We start from the raw sequence: 21,912 nt of genomic DNA, 5'->3' as shown, positions 1-21,912 counted from the left end.
GAATTTATACAGTCCTGCGTTATGTCCTTAAATTGTAGTTTTTCTGGATTAGATGGTATTCAGGATGGGTACCAACCTCCCAAAGTTCAAAACTGCAAACCTTTTGGGTGTGCTTTAAACTACGAAGGGAAGAGGGAGATGGGAAGTTGTTATATAACCCAAGTGATCCATCATGTGGTTCCAACATATAAAGTAAGGCAGGAGATGGAGTTCTGAAACAAAAGATGAAGAATAAGAAGAGTATTAACAAAAAGTGTCTATACACGAAAGCAAAGAGAATGGAAACAAGCAAGAATTAGAAGTCATTAAATCATAATGTAAAGCCATGGGGAACAAAAAAAAAACCAAACCACAACACAAAGACCTGTACCACCCTTTCAAGAAGGGCCCAGAAACATATCATGCACCTTCTCACACCACAACTAGTGTATATTTCTTAGGGGACACAAGGTCTACCTGCTAACAGCTGGAAGACTAGCAACCCACCCATGATATCCATGACAATCTTCTAAAGCGAATGACCAACTACAGATGCATGTTCTAGAGCATTTTTTTTTCATCTTCCAAGACTTTAGACCTTGTCAGTTTGGGGAAGGAGATGTTAAATCCAAAAATGTATATGCCTACAAAATTTTACATCTATAAAACAGGAAAAACTGCCAGGTGAACAAGCATTCTAAATGCTTCCTAAAACCTACGGGGTTTGTGACAATACTGTAATTTAAAAATCTTGAGTCCCAATTTGTAACGTTACTGTGAATTAGTTAAAAACAGTTATTCCTACTGACAGCCAGAACGTCGTGTTGAATAGTTCACTCAAGATCAGGCAGAAATCAGGCTGATCTCATATTTAGTTTGCCTTGTCCTTGACAAGCTCCCCAGTTAAATGGCCAAATGTCAGTTTGCAGATAGGTCTAGTAAGTGATATTTAGTCATCAGATTACATCATATACCTTTATGAAGCGTATCTCTGCTTTACATTCTAGATATGTGACTTCTTGTTATAAAGAGACAAGTGTTTACCAGATGCAAAGAACAGAATGAGGAATTCGAGGTCTCTGTTCCTGTGACCAAGATTAGATTCAGGAACAGACACAGCAAGACACTTTCTCACAGATCCCAACCTTGGTCGAGCCAGGATGCCAGAACTGTGCTTGTGATGCCAAGCAGGTCACACACATGGCTATGTACTCTTCGCCGTCTATCTTAGTGAGGCACAAAACAGCCCAAATTTACACTCAGAGCTAAAAACCATTCAATGAGACTAAGATTTATACCCCTCAGCAACTGCATGCAGCTGGATACAGACCAAAACAAATAAAGCACTTTTTGGAAAAGCTTTATTTACTCACTTCTAGTTGCCATGTTTTCTACCCTTAAGATATATTAATTAGTCCTGCTAAAGAATTAGAATAGCTTTTAGAGGAGTATACTTTTCATCCTGTGACAGAACAATCCATCTCCCACTTTAAACTGGAATATGGACATGGAAATAATCTCTAAGCCTTGATCAGTTACAGCAGCCATATGTTGCTCCCTACGTAAAACAAGACTAATAATACATTTCTTTAAATCTTAAGTAACCTAGCTGATGTCTATGATATACAAACGTATATAAGTGGGAAACGCTGCTCATGCTTGTCACTGGCAGAAGAGGAACGTTACCAGGATGTGTCACAGCTCCTGAATTCCTGAATCTACAATACAATATTGTTTTCTTCAATGTGGTTGTGTTAGAAGAGAATTAGAAGTGACTTTTTAAAACAGTGATTTTTTGCACTAAGGCAGCTTTTTGACTGATCATCACCAAAGGAAAACGCCCCAAGTTTTATGAACTTGAGTTGAGATCAAAAAATAAAGGAAACCCCATTAGAGAACATGCTGATAAAGCTGTTGGATAAAGAACAAACAATGAGGAGGCAACAAACATACCTTCCAGAAAGATGATGTTTTTTCCCCAAGTTATGTTATAATAAGACCATTCTAATCAACACTCATTTTTCTGACCCTCAAGTCATAGTGCATGCAAAAGATTTAAAGATTTCAAACTTAACTGTGATTGTGCCTTCTTCACACAGATATTACTACTATCAAAAAAGTACAATAACGAGGAAACTTAACGTCACTTTTTTTTTAGCACAAAGGATACGCTAACTAAGAATGGGAATTTGGAAACAGTGACCAAAGTAACTATACATAAACGGAGAGGAAGTGTAAAGCATATTGAGACAAAACTATTCAGATTTCAAGACAGGCAGTTCGTAAGTAGACGTTTGCAGCAACAGAGAATGTACTAAAACCACCACGTAGAAGTACGGTAGGAAATCAAAACCAGCTACATGTTACACGAACAGGAAAAACTGAGGTTATACAGCTGAACAGAACACTACAAAGTTCTCACATGCTAAAGAAAAACGTACAGAAGAAATGGAAAAAGAAGAAAAAATACCTTTCATTCACAGAAGAAAAACAACAGGAAGGCATAAGAGGTAGTGTGTTGTCAATAACAGAACTAAGAATTGCAAATGTCATTAATATATATATATATATATATATATATAATGGAAGACAAAACTACTGATGTTTTTGATGGTCTTCCCTTAAGAATTATTAAAAGAATGTAACATACGATGTTTTATTTTCCTGGATCACACAGTCTTCTAGAAAGTTTTGCATATCTCAGATTTTAGGATGAATAGAAGATATATTTATTTCTCACAGTACTATTCCTATCCTATAATTTAGGCAAAATTCCAGCCTTACTAACTAAGAAGCCAGTAGCAAGACTCCTGTTAACCAGGTCGGGATTTCGATCTTCCCAAGCTGTCCCTTGTCTCCTTCCCCTTCTTTCTTGGTAGGGATTCACTGCTTCAGATTCGAGTTGCAAAAACTTACAAATCCTTGACATAATCAAGCATAAGGAGCTTGGAAGGGACACAAGATATTGAAAACCTGTCTTGTGACCCTGCTGCTTAGCACAGATATAGTCACTAAGAAATTTTCTGCTGGTAAGCCAGAAACATCATATCCATTAATGTATACATCTTTAGGCTGTAATTGGAGTTGACAGTATCTAGAAAAGTCACTAGATGTCTCAGCAGATATTGTCATTAGAAAACAGTATACATTTATACATTTATCAACCTCCTCTTTCCCCACAATCCAACAAATACTCAATAAAAAAATCCCACAGGTAGAGTTGAAACTATTCAAACAACTCTTGCAAGCACAATTAGCTCTCAAAACACAAAGGCACGAGATGAGGTGGAGAGTAAGTTCTGTGTTGTAGTGAGACAGACCGAATCGTGCAAAAGGTCTTTTCGCTATGAAATATGCATAAAATAATGAGAAAAAGCCCTGTGAAATTAAATATTTCAAAAGACAGAAAAGAGATTCAGTTATGTTGCAGCCCATTGAAAATCTGTTTAACTCTCAGATAACAGACAACAAGTAAGTACCACATATGAGGACTCCCGTTCTACAAATACGTTATTCCCCTGTAAAAGGAGCACTAGAAAGTATAACACAGGCAGCTCAATCCTTTGTAAAAATATTTCATTACAAGTAGTAATCACCATTAAACCTTTCAGCCCAGCTGTAATTTCTTACATGTTACAACAAGTTTCACATGCATTGTGAATTTCAGCCAAGGTTGATGAAGTTCAATAACTGGGCTAACCAACCATGTGTACTACTCATTACAGAAGTAATAAATAGATTCATCAAAATGGACATGAAAAAGCAGTGTGAACATCTGACACCCTTTTCAGGTTACTCAATAAGAAAAATAAATTATTGAAGTCCGAGAGGACCTTTTAATATTTACAACAGGCAACAAGTAGACAGTTGGAGCCTGATGTAAAGCAGAGCACTATTAGTATCCCACAATATTGAGCCAGAGTTAAAACAGAGTGATGCCACTCATGGAAAACTCAATCGCTCCCCTCCATAAACTCTGTTTTTCTACACCAATAATAATATATTCTGGCCAAAAATACACGGCCTGCAAGACCCGGGCTCTCCTGGAAAAGCACTGTACTCTCATCCCCCAAAAGCACTGGGACAAGAAAACTCATGCCCGCTACAAAGTTTTGGACTTCCACAAAGAAAATACCAGAAAAAAAAAAGTGAAGTGTAAGTTTGTTTTTTAAGGTGTGTTTAAGTAAGAAGCAAATAACAAAACTTCTACACAGACACCAACATTTTTATGGTAGGGCTACTCACATGGTTTAAAATAATCCACGCCAAGTTTAGTCACTGCACGTGGATTACGGGACTTACAAAATTCAGATATGTACAGATATCTAAAGGGTGAGTGTCAGGAGGATGGAGCCAGGCTCTTCTTGGTGACAACCAATGATAGGACAAGGGGTAATGGGATCAAAATGGAACACAAGAGGTTCCACTTAAATTTGAGAAGAAACTTGTTCCTGGTGAGGGTGGCAGAGCCTGGCCCAGGCTGCCCAGGGGGGTTGTGGAGTCTCCTTCTGTGCAGACATTCCAACCCGCCTGGACACCTTCCTGTGTAACCTCATCTGGGTGTTCCTGCTCCATGGGGGGATTGCACTGGATGAGCTTGCCAGGGCCCTTCCAACCCCTGACATTCTGGGATTCTGTGATATAATAAACAATCACTGCACAGCAAACACCTTGCTGTTGGTTTCTCATAACAAAACAACAAAAGTTTACACTTGCAGATCTTTGAGAAAAGTTAAAATATGAATAGAACTGAGAAAAATAACAATACAGACCAAAACCAGAGATGTAACTTTTCTTAAATATTTTTTCCAAATATAAACTACCCAACAAAAACAGGCTTCCGTTTATTTTTTTGCCCCCCAAGGTTAACAAAATTCCAGTATTACAGCATAAGAAAGATTCTAAAACCCTGCAATAAACCATGAAGTGAACCTGAAACAGAGGACTACCCTGAGCAGCTCCTTTGCAGGCAGTCCTGCCAGTTGTACGACCTTTAAATACTGTTTCATCTGGAAACAGACTAGAGACATCAGAAAATCAACTCTGTACTTCCAAAGAAAAATGTGCACATTTTTCAAGGAAAATTTGCAATCTAGCTCAAAACTAGAGCTCAACAACTCCTTCCTGACAGATTCAGACAAACAACTGTGGGCTTACACCACCAAACTCCATGCAATACAGTGAAAGACAATGAACATATTTAAGACAGTCAGACTAATACTATGAAAATGAGAGTCCTCAATGGTATTTGTAAGGGTCTGTTTTATTCCTCCCATATGATCTGAGTTTGACTTAAATGAGACCATTCACCGGTCTAATTAGGATTCAGCAAGTGTTACCTTCTTTGTGAAGGCTGGTAAAGCCAGCCTCAGTAAAATGGTATATTGCCCACAAATAATCTCAGTAACTTCTGCAACTAGAACAGTTTCCCGTATTCACACAATTCTCTGCAGGTACAGAGCAGTCAGGTTTTGATTTCTTCAGAAGTAAAGGTGTTTTTCATCACACTTTTCCTATCTCTCCGTGGCCAATAGATTTAGGACAGAGTGGTGAAAGCTAGCTAGCATCGATTAGAGGACTTAAATGATCTTTGTGAGACATTCAGATAAGCTTTAAAAGTTAATTTTGCTCCTCTTACGAGCAGTAGCTTCAACAGCCATTACTCAGCAATCACTCAGTTGGCTTAAGAAATGCAAAGGTTAACCACACCTGCCTCTATCAGGACTCTGGTTCTGCTTTTTAACTACAAGAATGATATGGGAATTGCTCAAACACAACATACAGAAACTATAGCTCAGAAATCAGGACCTCACAAATTCTGAGCCCATGCAATGTGCCACTCCCCCAGTAAAACCAACTCTCATCGGCTCCTGCCAGCATGAAGAACAAAAGCACGGAGTCAAAGCACAGCAGTCTGGCCACATGTAGGGTATCCTTTATGTACAGCTTTGCGTATTCTTTATAGTCCTTTTGTAAACAGAAACCAGTAAAAAGCTACCAAAAATAACTTCTTTTTTAATACAATAAAACAATGACAGAAAAACAAGTATCTAGGGATCTCTCTGAATTAATGGAAGCACTGTATACTTATTGAAAGGAGAGACTTTGAGCTTTCCAACCGTTTAAAGTTCTATTTCCACCCTGACAGTATGAGATCTCAGATGCTATTGTTCCTGGAATTAACACAGTTAATCCCACATCACTGAAACTTCACCTTCTCTTTCTTTCACTAAGGCAGACAGACAGGGTTCTGGTACTTTGGCAGAAGGATGGTGTCAGAGGGGAAGCCATTCTACATCGCTCACAGATGTAAAGTGTTCGAACCACGTCCCATATGAGAGAGATTTCTGAATTAGGTGCAGGTGATTCAGCAAAAGGCACATGATAAATTGCAGAGCTACATGATTTGTATTTATCACAAAAGCACCACCATGTGTGAACACAATCTAATCATCTACATGTTACCATGATGATTAATAATAAGTAAATTATCAAGTTACACATTGCCAAAAGTTGCATAGGCTCTATTCTGATAGTTGAGCTCAAAACAGAGTTCTAGCTCTAAGTCTCTTCTCCTGATTTCATACACCTGATCCTTATATATTGGCTACATTTGTTTAAGGAGATGTGAATCAGCCATGGCTGTGGCATAAATCAAATTAAAAAGAAAGAGGGGGGGAAAAACACATTGCTGCTAACTGTATGCCAGTAAAGAGAAAACGGGATGCATTGCATTTCCCTTGTTTGTAAAAACATATTTTAATAAAACATGTAATCTGCTAAAATGTACTAACCATATTGAGCTATAACTTAATCAGACATTTAGAGTTTAAAAGCCTAAGTGATATGCTGCAATCTAACTTGCACAAGTTTTGCAATAACCATGTTTTATTATTAACTACATCACGCCAGCTTTCCACACTTAAAACATACAAAACCAGTAGAGCCATCAGGAGGAAAAAAGCTACGAGAGGAATAAAATGGGAAAAACTTTGGTTTATCATTTACAAATTATAGGGCCAGTTACTCAAACAACTTTTAAAATCATAAAGCAGATGTTTAATTGTGATAAATTATAAGCACGTTTCCCAGCCTTTTGCATCAGTGTGACAAAAGTTGCTAATACTGAAGTTCTGTCCAAGAAATAAAATACCAAGAGTACATGCAAACCAAAAGCAGTGAAGCAGTGACTCATCTTTTAAGTACTAATTAACAGTATCTAATATAAAACTTTTCTCCTGGCTAAGGCCTCTTCATTGCATAGTAATAAAGTGCCAGAAAGAAGAGAATTCCATTTAACAAAACATTAACTGAAAATTATTTTGAAGAAGTCATCTAAAACATTTCCACAATTATCAAATTACATGCTTTACTCTGGCACAACATAATCCAGAGAAGCGATATAGCAAGGCACATTATGACCGGAGTTTCTTCGGCATTCAAAAATTTAAGCTGCTCAAGGCCAAAAGTGGTTTTAATTTTCTTGATATAATTTCTTCTCATTCTGGGCATCCCTTACAAAACCAATTAACAGATTTCTTCTGACCTTCATATAGCAGAACAATTAGAATTGCTGTTTGAGCAATGGTTTTGTTGTGATTATCAATACAGTTTTGTGATAAAATCTTGGGAAAGCGTTAAGAAAAACCTGACTTTGTGGAACGTGCCCGACCGCACAGAACACGCACGTTTTGCCCTTCCGCAATACACGGCAACAGCGCTGGCGTCTCGCTACTCACGCACACCCCAGCAGTCACCACGGGCTGGACGCTACTGCACCCGAGACAGAACACACAACGTGTAGTTTCAAGGTCATATAGTTATACGAGTCTTAAAACCAGATAGCAATATTCATACCAGAGTTGCTACACAACTGTCTCCCTGATATTAAAAACCAAGTAATATTCTTTAATTTTTGTTTTGATGAGATCGCTTACACACGCGGTTGAAAATCCCACATATTTTTATAAAGTTAAACCTAGATGAACAGCTGACTTGCTTTTTGAAATGTCAAGTTCCAGCCCTAATAATTAACAACACAAACAACAAATTCACGGGAGCATTTACCCAAGCCAAGGAAAAGCACCAGGTCTCTTTTGTTCAGTGTTTTCGGAGAGCAACACAGCCCTCCAGTGGAAAGACTGGGAAGTAGGACTTGATCCATAGAAGCAGCGTGCAAGGGAAGGGCTTTCTCTGTAACCTTAACTGATGTTGAGACCTGTAAAACAAAAGAAGCCAACGCGCCCACAGGATGGCATCCCGCCTCCAGCCTCGCACAGCGAAACAAGTCTGAACGACTTTAAGAGGGCAAACTGACCATTTACACTGCTCACGCTGAAACACACACAGAGCAGTAAGTTTCCTAAACTGGAAAGATTGACGCAACAAGATTAAACTGTTTGGTAAATCAGTGCTACTTCTTTTTACTGCACCAGCTTTATTGGTGACCTCAATGTCTAATGTGAGACTCAGACTAAAATTTTGCTTGAGCTTAAAGAACAGATGAGAAAAATATCCAGAGAATATTCAGACTGCACTATCAGAAAAGCTTCCAAAATAAGAAAAATAAATGTACTAATAACTCTTGATCTAGTATAATCTCTTGATATTGTAAGAACAGATTAATTCATTAATCTTTCCCAAACGGTTAATGAAAACTAATGAAGTGCTTAAAAATCTGATTTTTCCACACTTTTTGCAGCAATTTTAAGGACTAACTTAAGAAATTAGGTATGTAATATAGGAAATCCTTACAGTCCACACTCCTAATTAGTAAAAGAAAGAACCACAGAGCAGTCTCCCCATTTTATACACACATTAAGAGAAGTTAAAGGCAACAAAGTACCACTTGAGAAGCCAGTACACTTAAATACCACTAAAACTCTTAGCACTGCTGAAGTCATCCAAAGTACACCCTCAGTAATTAAGAGTGAAACTTCAGACAGCCTAGAAAATTAAGTTGGAGAAGAAATTCTGTCTTATGACAAGGCAGGCAAAAGCCCCAACCACCAAAGCTTCATTATAAAATGAAACAAACGCAGCTAATTAGAATAATTCAAATACCCACCCACTACATTAGTAATAGTAAGTAAAAGATAGCTAAACAAGCTTACTGTCTAAAAGGATTTATGAACCTGTTAGAAAATACAACTAATAAGGATTTCAAAGTCAAAAACCATGAAATACGACATTCTGACAAAAGTTCATCAAGTTGACTTGAAAACACCTTCAGAGTAAAGATTCAGCAACATCCTTGGAAAATCTTGACCCGAGTTTACTTCCTACCATTAGAAAGTTTTTCAGAATACTTTATCTCTGCTGCAGCCACACGAACCTTAGTCCTTGTCCTAGACAAGAACCTTCCCTTCCCTTTCACAGCCATCTTTCATGTATTTACATAACGTAAAATGCCTCCATCAATATTTTTCTGGACAAAATGAGTTGCTTCAGAACTCCATGTCTTCCTGGTCCCTCTCCTCTAATCCCCAGGTTCTACACGCTTCCTCTTTTTTCTTTAGAAAGCACCACACAAACCTGAACAAAGTTTTCCAGCTAAAGGTTTTATATGGCGTCACGGAGGCACCCCGCAGGTCAATTTAAGGGACAACAAGGTCCAAAAACAACTTTTATTGAACCGGTGGAAAACAGGATTTTAGCACTCGAAAAGTGACTTAAATACAGGTTCGGATATCAGTTGAGGAAAATTATTGAGAGGGGCAGCCACTAATACAACAGGCGGTCCACAGAGTGCATGCCCGTCGCTTCACCAAAACAATGCCGGAGCCATCCCCGAGTCCCGGAGGAGCACACACTTGCCTGAACACGGTGCGGGATTATTTTTAAAGAGATACACGTACTCGTAGTGAGTACGGAAAGTGTGCACTCGCGATTGTGCGAGGGTAAATTTATAATACGCTCGCAGTCCTGCGAGAGTTATTTTACACGTGCAAATGTGCACGGAATCCTACACGTGCTTATGTGGAAGCACGGGAGGAAAATACACTCGCGATTGTGCGAGGGGCTCTCGGCGGCCACTCGCGATTGTGCGAGGAAATAAAGTACTTGTGCAAATGTGCACGGAAAGAAAATACACCCGCGATTCTGCGAGGATTAATTTTACACGCGCTCATGTGGAGCGCGGAAAGTTATACGTGCATATGTGCACGAAAAGTATAAATATACTCGCAATGCTGCGAGTTTTACTCACAGCCGTGGCGGCGAGGCAAGCGCAGTCCCCATCCCAGGGAGGGGGCTCTCGGCGGCAGTGGCTGAGCTCGTACTCCGAGAGACCCCCACACAAAATGGGGCTGGGTCTCGATGATTGTCCCGTTTTTATCTGATCAGATCTGACTGTAGGCACTCTAGAAGCTTCTCTGCACCCCCCACACTGGCTGTGGGTGCCCCTGAAGCCTCCAAACATCCCCCACACTGGGCGCGGCTCAGTGTGCCTTGGCACTCCCTTCTGCTAATGGCCCAGGAGCCAGGGTGCTCCGGGCCAAACAAAAGAAGCTGTTAGCCTCAAGTAGCAGAGAAAGAGGGAGACGTACCATACGGACGGGGTTGCATTCTGCCTTATATGGATATGATGCAAACAAAGTCTGAATACCAGAAGAACACAAATATTTAAACAACAACTGATGGTGCCCAAGTAGCCTGTAAGATAAAGATTGCCATGCTTTACACTCTGTGCAATGTTAACATACCTATTCCTGAATTTGCTCCCGTGATTATAACCACTTTTCCGCTCAAGTCACGACCCTGGAGTATTTCCATCGCAGTACTGTTTCCATCGTATTTTTGTCTAGTAGTAGGTTTTACCGGATTATCTTCAACTGTAAAGGCCAGTCTTGGGTCAAGGTAGGTAGTCCTTTTGTTTATGTGGCTGCAAAAGAACACAAACACTCCACTGCTTGGATCCTTCTAGATTCTGCATTTAGATTTCAAATGTATTTTAATCACTGTTGTGTACAGTGTCCATTAGTTACTGTATTCACATACTTCACAATAACATTCTGAACTTCATGTGAACCCCTGACACAGAAAGCAGAATTTTGTCAAGAGAAAAATCCCATTAGATTAGGGAAGATCAGGTTAATTTAGGAGGACTGCAAAAGGGGCCTATGCTACTCCCTTGAAACAATACACCAATGAGAAACATAGCTCAGTACTACTTTTCTTAAACAACTGAAAACAAATAGCTTCATATCCGCTCAGCAAATGGCACAATTTAGGTCAGGTTCACCTTTCTAAAACAGAGTTTAAGTTTTCTTCAGGCTATTATCAGAAAGAGACACTAAGCAGCAACATTCAGTATTCAGCCCTTAATTATAGGACACAGAAGGCTACACATATGATATTATTTTGGCCTGTGAGCATTCTTCATTCTACCAAGTTAGTTTGAGATAATTACCCCATTTTGACTCTGCCATTGAAAAGATACAAGAGCAAATGTTCCCAGAAATCTTTCTGCTTCTGTGAACTTTCTCCTCCCTTCTCTAAAAAAAAATCTTTGCTAGCTCAATCCCCATCCTCTTTTCCTTCTGTGCTGTAGATTGCAAGCGAGTCACAGCTGCAGCACTTTTGTTTTCATCCCGTGTGTTTAAAGCACTACTGCAATGTTAGCAATCAGCTATGAAGTCCTGGATACATTTTTAAAGTAATACTTACAGAGTTTATCCATAAAGGTATACAACCAAAATGAGTCTACATGAACATGTCCTGAGGGTCAGCAAGTCACTCCAGGCTGCTGCCCAAGCCAGTATTTCTGTGCACATGGAAGAGTTCAGAAAACCACAAACAGGGCTCTGGACACTGCCACAATTATAATATCTGCATAAGGAATCTGAAGTTGTACTTATCAATTTCTTTCCCTTTCCAGCTGGTATTGTCACAGAATCATAACTCGAAACAGCCACCCAACACGAAACACAGTTGGTCCTACTTGTCCATATTCTACATTTTGACATACTTACTCCACAAAATATACTTGTCCATTTTCATCAGTCTCCTGCTCCCATCCATATGGCAGACCTAGGAAACATATACATCATCATCATCTTTCTGCAGCCATTAGAGTATATTCAGATTTGAAGTTTAAGTGATTTCTCAGACAGACGTGGCAAAATTCTGCATTATTTCTGTAGGTGATGCAGCCACCTGCTGCACTTAAGTACTGAAACCTGAAAGGATATCTGCCCTAATCACACACAACTGCTCTCTAATAAAAGTACAATATAGAGGAGATCTGGTACAACTGTAGTGATTTGCATATTAAGTATAATCTAAAAATTCTTTATAAAGACTATTTCATGTTATAGCACAAACTAGTAAAATGTAACCATGCTACCTACTACATACACATGTCTGTACTGTACACAGTTCAGTATCTATCCCTGATAAAGTAAACAGCAAAAGCACTGAGCTAAACATAAGAAAAGTTATATGTAACACATACCAAAAGCTGGAAGATCAGAACTCTCAAGTGTGTATGGGATACATTAAATTGAAGTTGGAAGGAGAGATAAAAGAACAAAAATGAGAAATCTTTACAAAATAAATTAATATATAAAAGACCCTTCAGAGGTACTTATCAGATAGAATTGCCAGTATTTCTAATCCTGGCTGAAAAGTTTTCATTTATAGTTCAATCAGCTCAAAATCTAATGAAAACATTCCAGTTAGTTACAGTCAGATTACAAATGCCAAAAGAAATATGGCTTGTCAACAGTATAGTACCCCTAAGTACACCATACAGAAGCTTCTGGAAAGATCTAATCTAAGGCACTGATCCAAGGTCCTCAGGAAGCCATATACCTTTGGAAGTGTCCTGCAGCATTGGCTGTCTGCCATTCTGGCACAAATATTCAATTCAATTACGGAAAACAAGCAAAATGAAAAGTAATGGGCCATCCTTCTGTGCCAGGGATATTTAATCAAATGTATTCTTTGAATAATATAATACAATCCACCTATAAATATTACCTGACAGGAACCAGGAGATCAGAACTCAATCAGATAATTCCAGACTGTCTATATGCTTTGCAAGCCACAGCAAAACAATCCCTTTATCCTGGAATTAGTACTTTGGCATTTTGGAGCAAAGAGGAAAGCCATAAAGCTGACAAGTGATCACTCCGCACAGACACAATCACACACATCAAACCCCATTGAAATCAGCTGTATTTGCCAAGCTCGGCTTGCCCAGGTGATTAGCATCAACTAGAAGATCAATGAGATCCAGTTCCTGAACAAACTCCAGCTGATGTTGGTAACATAATTTCAGCTTCACACAAACCTCCTGCAACACGTTTCCTCTTCCCAGACTTCGGATGTTCCCACTGTGTCTTTTCTTCCAAGTGGCTGTAGGGAAAGAAAAGTAAGATTTCAGAAGACTGTCTAATAATACAGCACATACAGTTCTTTTAACTTTTTTGGTTTTTAAATATGGGCCAAAACTGGCTTGTCTTCCACAAAGAAGAAACATGTCAATCCCTTGCTCAAGAAAAGTCAAAACTACTGTTAGAAGTTCTCTGGCTCCCACATTGCCACAGTTCTGAAGGAAAAGTAACCAGAGAGCATAGACGTCTATAAAATTTAAAATAAATGCTTGACTTTCCATCTAAATTTTGGTGCTTACGATGAAAAGAAAGAAAACATAAAAGTCACTTGGTAACTGACTGTGTTCATACCTGACTCATCACAAAGTCCTTTAAAGGTCTTAAACCAAAGTAACCCTATTCCTGCTAATTTTAAAGTTCATATTGTTGATAAGTTTAAAAAAAAAACTTCCAAAATTTGCAGAGGCACAGATATAGAGCTTATGTTAAAGGTAGCAGTAGTGTAACACCTCTTCATGTGAAATAGTTTTAGACACACTGTTTCAGCCAGTGAAGGCACACTCATGTTATTAAATTAAATCAATTAGTTCAGTTTCACAAGCTAAAAACCAGAACTATTCAATTAATTGTTTGTGTAAAAACTACTCTCAGTAATATGTTATTGTTTTGTAGATTTGCTATTTTCACTTCCTTTCTGAGAGAGCTTTATGAAGTCAAAGGAAATATACAGAAAACTGACATAAAAACAAACATCCAGAGAGAATTGACAGTGTTTATAAACAAGTGCGGAGAAATCAAAGCATTCTGTCCAGTGTTTGTAAAACAGAACTTGGAAGGAAGATGTCAACCCACCACAGGTGAGATTGCACTATACTTTTCCCCCTTTTTGTGGAAGGGAATAAATCTTGCAGCTTTAAATAGACTGAAACAGATTCCAAGATCAGTACGACTACATAAACCGCAAAAGATAACATATAAGTACATATTCCAGTAAGTCAGCCAGGCCTGTAGCACATCCCTTTTGTAACCAGGGAGGACGCGACCATTTTCAGTGGCACAAGCAGATGGTGCTAAACGCAAACGTTCACCTCTTGTCAAAGCTGTGGTGCGTGAAGAGCTGAGAGCGTTTCGAGCTTTTAACTTCCACCGTACCCGTTTCTTCCCTATTCCTCAGAGAAGGGAAACTAAGACAACTACAACACCGCGCAAGGCTCCCGTGTGTACAGAGATCACCCACAGAAGCACGAGGCGCACGGCAGCAGCGGCTGACAGCCCGTCCCGCACCCGTGCCCGGGGCTGCTCCCGCAGCGGGCGGGGCCGGGGCTCCGCCCGGCGGCGCTCAGCCCCGCACAGCCCCGCCCGCCCCGGGCTCCGCACCGCGCTCAGCGCCGGGCCCCGCTGCACAGCCCTGCGCTCCGCCGGCGCTCCCGGGCGGGCACCGCACGCGGAAACAGAGTCACGGGGACCGGACCGGCCCGGCGGCAGCAGCTGCTGTTCCCCTCGAGACGGGGCGCGAAACGGCGGCTCGTGCCCGCACCCTGCGCTGCGGGAGCAGCAGCACCGGCGGAGCGGACGCTGACCCAGGGCGAAGAGGCGGATGGCCAGGGGGCTACGGGCGGGCTCGCTCCCTCCCTTACTTGGCGTAGTAAACCCAGCCGTCCCTGGTGGTGCGCTCCTCCCAGCCCGGCGGCAGCTCCTCCTCGCTGTCCGTGTCCTCCAGCCCCGCGTACTTCAGCGCCGCCATCGGGACGGGCGCCCCGTGCTGCCGCTGCTGCCGCGAGCCAGCGGCCTCGCGCCACACCGCCCCTTCCGGCCGGGCCGCGCGGCGCGGGGCACCACGGGAAGCGTAGTGCGGGGCCGCGAGGCTGCAGGTCTGTCGCTGCGCTGGAACCTGAGGAGCCGCAGCTGCGCCGAAAGCGGCGTGGCGGGAGCGTGGACCTCGGGCTGCGGTTCAGCGCTCCCAGCCCTCTGCTTTCAGAGACGGGCGCGGATACACTGAGGTCCCAGAAAGCCACGAAAAAAGAACTGTTCTTTAAGCTCTGGGACGAGATTCGCCACGGTGACCGCGTCAGTGCGAACTCCCGCCCGGCGGCCGCAGCCGCCTCGCGAGCCCGCTGCGCGGGCCCCTTTGCCGCCCGGCATCACCTGGCGATGTAATTGGAGCCAGCTGCAAAGCCTGCAGCGCTACAGGTCAGTGGATGGGCAGTAACCCGCAGTGACCCCTGTCCGTCCAGCTGCAGCCCCCTTGCAGCTGTGGCAGGTGAGGACGTGCCTCGTCTGTTACCAGTGCTCAGCTGACAGGGCATACACACCTGACCCACCTCGCTGCTTTTGATCCCGCACCCACATGCTGACTTATTCATATGTGCTTATATAACCAAACACAGCTGTCAGCGTTTGTGGCAGCATCTCCCCTCTGCAGTTCTTCGGCAGGTGTTTTAGGAAAAGAAAAAACGCCCTTGTTGGACAGAGCCAGTGATGGCTGAGGACTGCAGCAGGTGGCGGTGCAAGCCCACAAATGCAGCAGCCTCCTTTGGGTGACATTGTTATGCACTGTTTGGGACACTGGCCTATGTGGCTTGCTCACTCACTAATAGCGTGCATATCTGTCTAGAAAAAGCAGCGTGAACCTTTTGCTGCCCTGCTGCTCCCATCACTTTGCAGGTTCCCCTGAGGAATTAGACCTACTAAATTATCTCCTCCTGCTAGAAATAAAAACTCATGCATCAAGAGCCAGTTTTCGTATGAGAGTGTTACTGGGAGCATTAAAAAAGGCTGTGACCATACTCTTTTGGGTAAAACTTCAGTGACGTGCTCACTTCTGGTCTGGGAAGCTGGTGAAATACTCCACAGGTGACTTTGTGGAGAGATGTGCCAGGTCTCAAGAAAACATATTATTTAAGTCCATGTTTGAAGCACAGAAAAAGAGTGTTAATTAGGAGTAGTACTGCGGGAGAAGGTGGTAGTTAGTTTTCTTCCCGTTGCAGTCTGTCAGCATTCAGCATCCAGTGCTCCATGAATTGTGTTGAGTGGAAATGTGGAAATCGTTTGTCTGAGGGGTTTCCTATCTGTAGTATATGAAGTACACCTTATGTCTTAAATGTAAACAGCAGCATTGTAGTATGTTAGTGCTAAGGGTGTACTTTAGAAAATGAATTAGAATCTTAAAATTAGGTGTATATACCAATTAAGGAGAACCACTGCCTTTCATTTTGAAATATTTACACTATGAATGAAAAGCAAAGACTTTGTTTGGCAACAAAACGTGGATATTAACAAATTGCCTTGAAGTCCTTGGTACATGAGTAATATGATATGACAGAAGTCCTATGGGTTTATACTGGTTTTAGTGCAATTTCAGTTTCTATAAAAACATCTGAGGAATCCCACACTTACCCCTTTGAAACTTCAGAATCAACAAAGACTGCAACAGTTATGATACTTTTCACAAATATTTCTTCCCCTCTACTTTTAACCACCTCCTACTTTTCAAGAAGTTTTCACTGGGAAGTAAAAAAAGTCACAGTTGATAATTTGATGACTCATGTTATTTACTTAATTGTTTCAAAGAATGTTGAAATTCAACCATTTATTTCAATTTCAAATTCTGACAAAATGGAAGATTAATTCTCTTTCAGAGGATCAGATAAGTCCTTTGTCATCTTTTCTAGCTCTTGCTTTTTACATTAATTTAGCCTACATCTGGGTTATTTCAAGTGTTATAGGCTGCTTTGCCTATGGAGTTTTTCATGCTATTTGTTTCTTTCTAAGATTTAAGTGTCCTTAGACTTCAAGTGCTTTGGTAATTGCACTTACAGTGCAAATGCACCGATAATGAAGTGTTTGCTTTCATGCATGTTGCATGCTCAAGAAGTTTGGGTTTGTTTTAGGTTTGTTGTTGTTGTTGTTGTTTTTCCCTTCCTTCTACACCCCCCTATCAGTTACCTTTGGACGACTGTACACTGTCTGCTTACCTGTTTAAAATCTTTCCTTCATTCTCTCTCTGCATCTCTACCAGTCATCTCAGTGAAGCACATCACATCTGGTTTGCAGTAACAACTTCATTTCCTTGGTAAGACTGTGGGAATTCTTCCTCAGTGCATGTTACATACAACAGTTTAACAGCGTTTCAAGGTGTACGATAGAACTTGATTTTAAAGATGCTTCGTCAAGCAGTTTGGGATAACCGTATGTTTGGCATGAGTGATACTGCAGCTGTTAGGAAAGCCTCTGCAAATGCAGATGAAAGGGATCAACTATCTAAATTCAGATGGATTTAATTCATGTTGCACATGATCTGCAAAAGATGTACCGAGAAAATCTTGGTGTTAGGCCACCTATAAAAACAAAATTATGGCAAAACAGTTCTCGGGGCACGTGTGAGTTATGACGGGCTAGCCTATAGGTTTAGACACCTATGAGGCTCCTCATAAAAGGCTTACTGAGTATAAGAAGGGATGGAGAGAAGGCTGGCAGCACCGAGTAGTGACAAACACCTTGTTTTTGTACTTTTTCTGTGTTAATCATTAGTCATGTTTCTTTGTTTGAAGACAAATGGTCTACAATCTCGCAGAGCTGAAACTATGTCCTGTAGAGTCAGCCTTGTCATCTAAATAAAATAAATTAAATAGTGTGAGGCCTAATGTGTATCCCTGAGGTATTTCGCTGGGTCCTTCTCCTCAGTGGTCTATTATCTTCTGTTTATGGTCCTTCAGCCGATTTTCATCCTGCCCGAAAATCAATTTGAATTCAGTAAAAGGCCAGCAGTACATTCATTTACATTCCTGACATCTACTGATTCTGTAATTCAGTTACAAAGAAAGCAGTCACAGTTGCTTAATCTACTAACTTAGTGTTAAGATGATCTAATGAGAACAGAACGTATTTGTGGAAGTCCACATTAATGGATACGCTGGATTTCATTTCAAATGTTACATAATGACCTGGCAAACACAGTGTATGTCACTGAATGATATGTCGCTATTGGAGGAGAAATTTCACATGGCTAAAACCTCATATTGGCACCAAGTAGCTGGATTTTCAAAAGGGCTTAAGTTATTGAGTGCTGAATGCTGTTGAACCTTGGGTCTTGAGTTTGAATGTACTCTTAAAAACGTGGTCATGGGTTCCCTTGAAACTCTAGCTTTTATTGTACAAGATGTTTGAATTGAGGTATTCACCTTTCCTTACTGAATGAGAATGTATGTTCTGTGGTTTTGAAGAGGCACCAAAGGGAAAGTTACTTCCAAAAATAGCCTGTGCTTCTGCAACATTTAAAAATGAAAAATAGATCTTTAAAAACTAATGGTTAACAATGTGCCCTCATTACTCATGTTTAAATTGCTTTTCTTGGCACGGAGCATTTTTGTGCTGGAGCCTCTATTCTGTAGTTGGAGAGAATCCAGCATTTTAAATCTCTGATCAAACTCACAAAACTCTTCACAATTACTCTGTCTTTGGTGGTAAAATGAATGCCTCAAAATGTGTTAATAAAAATTTTCAGACACACACTTTTGTATCTCTCAGCCAGACACAAGGCTCTAATGGGGCTCTTCTGCTACAAATATTCAACAAGGGTTTGGAATACTGAAATGTAGCGTGTGACAGTGTTAAGAAGCAGATCTCAGTTGTCTCAGCTAAAGACCAAATTCCTGAATGTTTTTCCCATTATGCATTAGCTTCCAGTCACAAGTGTGATTTCTTTGGGAGCAGAGCTTGATAAGACACTATTTATCTTTTTCCTTAATAAAAGTCAATTGTATCTGGATCTTATGGAAGAATGTGAGGACACTTCCTAGTTCCTGATGTAAGAGGGGGAGCAGAGATGCGTACGTAGTATACATATCACTGCTGAGCAAGCAGGTGGGAAGAAGCACAAGTAAGAGAAGCAGAGGTTCTTACCTTCCCAAGATATTTCCAGCAAAGTTTAGAGTATCATGAGAAAAAGAAAATATTAAAATCACCTTTTCATACTGCTTGCTTGACATCACAGCTAAGGAAGACTTGTGAAACAGTCACATCATACGGTAGTTGGTGTGCTCTCACTTTCTTGAATTGAGTTTGAAGACAAAAGGTGCACCTATAGCATCTGAAGCAGACAGTTGTTCTCAGCAGAGCTTCTCAGCTCCATGCTTAGTAACTACGTAGTTTCCAAAAGGAAACTCATGTCTAGCTGTCTCAGGACATGTAACTTGGAGGATTTGATGCCATAGACATACCCTATTCGTTCTATCCTGAAAAAAGTGTCTGTTCTCATCAGCTGTTTTGTAGAGGTCAGCTTGTCCAATGGCTACCAAGCAGGGCTAATCAGAGATCAGCTTTTCACTTTTTTGGTTCTTTTCTCGCTGCCCCTCCATTCCCTGCAACCAATCTTTCTTCCCTCCAAGAAAATACTTTTTTTTTTTTTAAACCCTCAAAATTTTATGCTTAGTTTGATAGTTTTTCTCCTCCTGGTTTTTTGGTTTGACCACAAAACCAGACAACCCATTATTCACCCAGCTTTACTAACAAGCTCCTTTCTCAGAGTCTTTGTATCCTGCATAATGAAGAACATCTGCAGGTTGCGTAAAGCTTGACATTTCCCTGCCTATTCACCAATGGCCTTTTCCTCTTTTCTTTCAACGACTGAATAGATTAACACTGCCATACTACTAGTGCAGTGCATGGGAAAGGAAACTGGCAGAGTCTCCAGAACATTCTATTCTTATCACCTTCCCTTAATATTTCAGTAGAATTACCCAATTCATATGGTAATAATTTCCTTCTAATCAATGTTTCATATGTAGCCTTGCTTATTCACTCCTACTTATTCCTACTTGCCAAGAAAGCTGAATGAGACTATTGGGGGTATCTGTCTTTCATGATATTGAGACTGGATTAGTAATGCTGGCAGCATGCTAACAAAAAAGATGTTTTTCATTAATTAACACTTATAAATAATGTGTTAAAGGTTACAGGGTGCTCAACAGCTATTACATGGACCAGCCAAACAACAATTGCTTATAGCACTTCTGATGTGCTTAGAGCACTTCTCAACCTTTTCAAAAACAAAAAGGCCACCTACTATCCTGAAAAAATGCTGACTGCCTAGTCTTGTAGAAATAGAGTGGTTTGTGCATCACTACTACAATGTGTTTCATGTGAATTAATGTTTTATTCTTCATATTAACATATCCCTTTTTGTTTTTTTTAATGGTTTGGTCATGTGCGTAGGATTGCTTGTGAGACCAATTTTTGGAAGGGAGAGAGACTGTTTTGCGGGCTACCTTGTAATGTTTGGAAAACCACCAGTGATCTAGACTGAGGCTTAGTGATATATGGTACACAATGCTCGTGTAAGGTGCCATTAACAGTTTATTTATTAACTCTTACTAGAAGTGTACTCAAGGACTTAGATGCCAGTCATTGATATTATTGAACAGCTGCATACATACATGCAGATACAGTTTATATTTCCTAGGAAACCATCTGGTTTTAATTTCGCACTAGTAGAATATCAAGTTTCAGTAGGGCATCTAATGAAGTATGAAAAATCTGGATTTAAACATTTGAAAAATAGGCAGCAAAGCTTGTCTTCTGCTGGGTAAGGACTACATTAAGTCTCCTAGTGTCCCTGCTATGTCAGCAAGGTCCAGTGGATGTTACTTAATTGCAATGTATTGGCAAAAATATTATGGGAAAAATTATAGTGCTGTGCAGACAAAAGTTTGGGAAGATTCACATGCTTGTAAAATCCCTATGAGCCCATTGTTTGCCATTCATCACAGTGTCTCTATAGCAGAGTACACAAAATAAAGCTGAAGCTGTTTTCTTTGTTACCTGTCCCTAATCTCAAAAGCTGTGTTTGCTCCATATGCATTGTGAGATTCCACACTGTAATCTGGGCTGATCCCAAGAACTGAACTGGATTATCCATGAAATCCATCCACTATCATGAGAGTTTTTTTGCCGCTCTCAAGATAAATGCTTCCTTACAGAATTACCTGAAAAAATATTTTTCAAAAGGATATTGATATGTGATTATTTTACAGACTACATAGTCTTAAATCTTTGCGTTAGCCATATTTTTAAGTGAAATGGTTTACATTTGTGTAGCATATATGGAATATATTTGCAATAGGAACAGGGTAGTTTTATCTTAGTTCCATTTCTCTAACCAATTAAAGGTATATCTTTATACAAGTACAATAAGTATTTAAACCAAGACAAATATCTTAGTCATCAGCTGATTACAGTGAATTTCCTTGTCAAGCTTGACCAGGTTTCTGAAAATAAATTTGCCTGCAGTATCCACGTTTGCACTCCACCGTGTTGTTCCCTGCTTAATTAGATACTAGCCACAGTTTGTTTCATGCTTTTAATCTTGGCATTTTTCACGTTGGTTTAGCTAGCTTAGACTGCCTGCTCAGTTACATATATGATGATAATTAGTTTAACAGCATGATAGATTTATAGAGCAGTTCAACAGTAACTCACTATTGTCTACACTGATCCTGTAGTGCACACTAACATAATTACGGTAAACATAGTGGAGTAAATATGAAATACAATATTTATCTATTGAATGTTTGGCATAGCATTACCTGACCCAAGCACC

At 40.4% G+C, this 21,912-nt stretch overlaps 1 protein-coding gene across 4 annotated transcripts in view; it reads right to left on the bottom strand.

Moving 5' to 3' along the window:
- Positions 1-15,156, bottom strand: part of WWOX (WW domain containing oxidoreductase) — a 471,250-nt gene extending 456,094 nt beyond the window's left edge. For 2 of the 4 annotated variants that reach the window (XM_065028519.1, XM_065028520.1), the window contains exons 1-4: positions 14,954-15,156; positions 13,274-13,338; positions 11,952-12,009; positions 10,683-10,861 (exon numbers count right to left, since the gene is read on the bottom strand). In XM_065028519.1, the coding sequence (XP_064884591.1) occupies positions 10,683-10,861; positions 11,952-12,009; positions 13,274-13,338; positions 14,954-15,060 (409 nt within the window). In that variant the 5' untranslated portion in view covers positions 15,061-15,156. The other 2 variants (XM_065028521.1, XM_065028522.1) reach the window with 2 other exon arrangements.
- Between the last annotated feature and the right edge of the window lie 6,756 nt (positions 15,157-21,912).

Source organism: Columba livia, chromosome 13 (assembly GCF_036013475.1).
Source record: "Columba livia isolate bColLiv1 breed racing homer chromosome 13, bColLiv1.pat.W.v2, whole genome shotgun sequence".
Taxonomy (NCBI): Eukaryota; Metazoa; Chordata; class Aves; order Columbiformes; family Columbidae; genus Columba; species Columba livia.
This window is presented reverse-complemented; position numbering and strand designations above follow the sequence as displayed.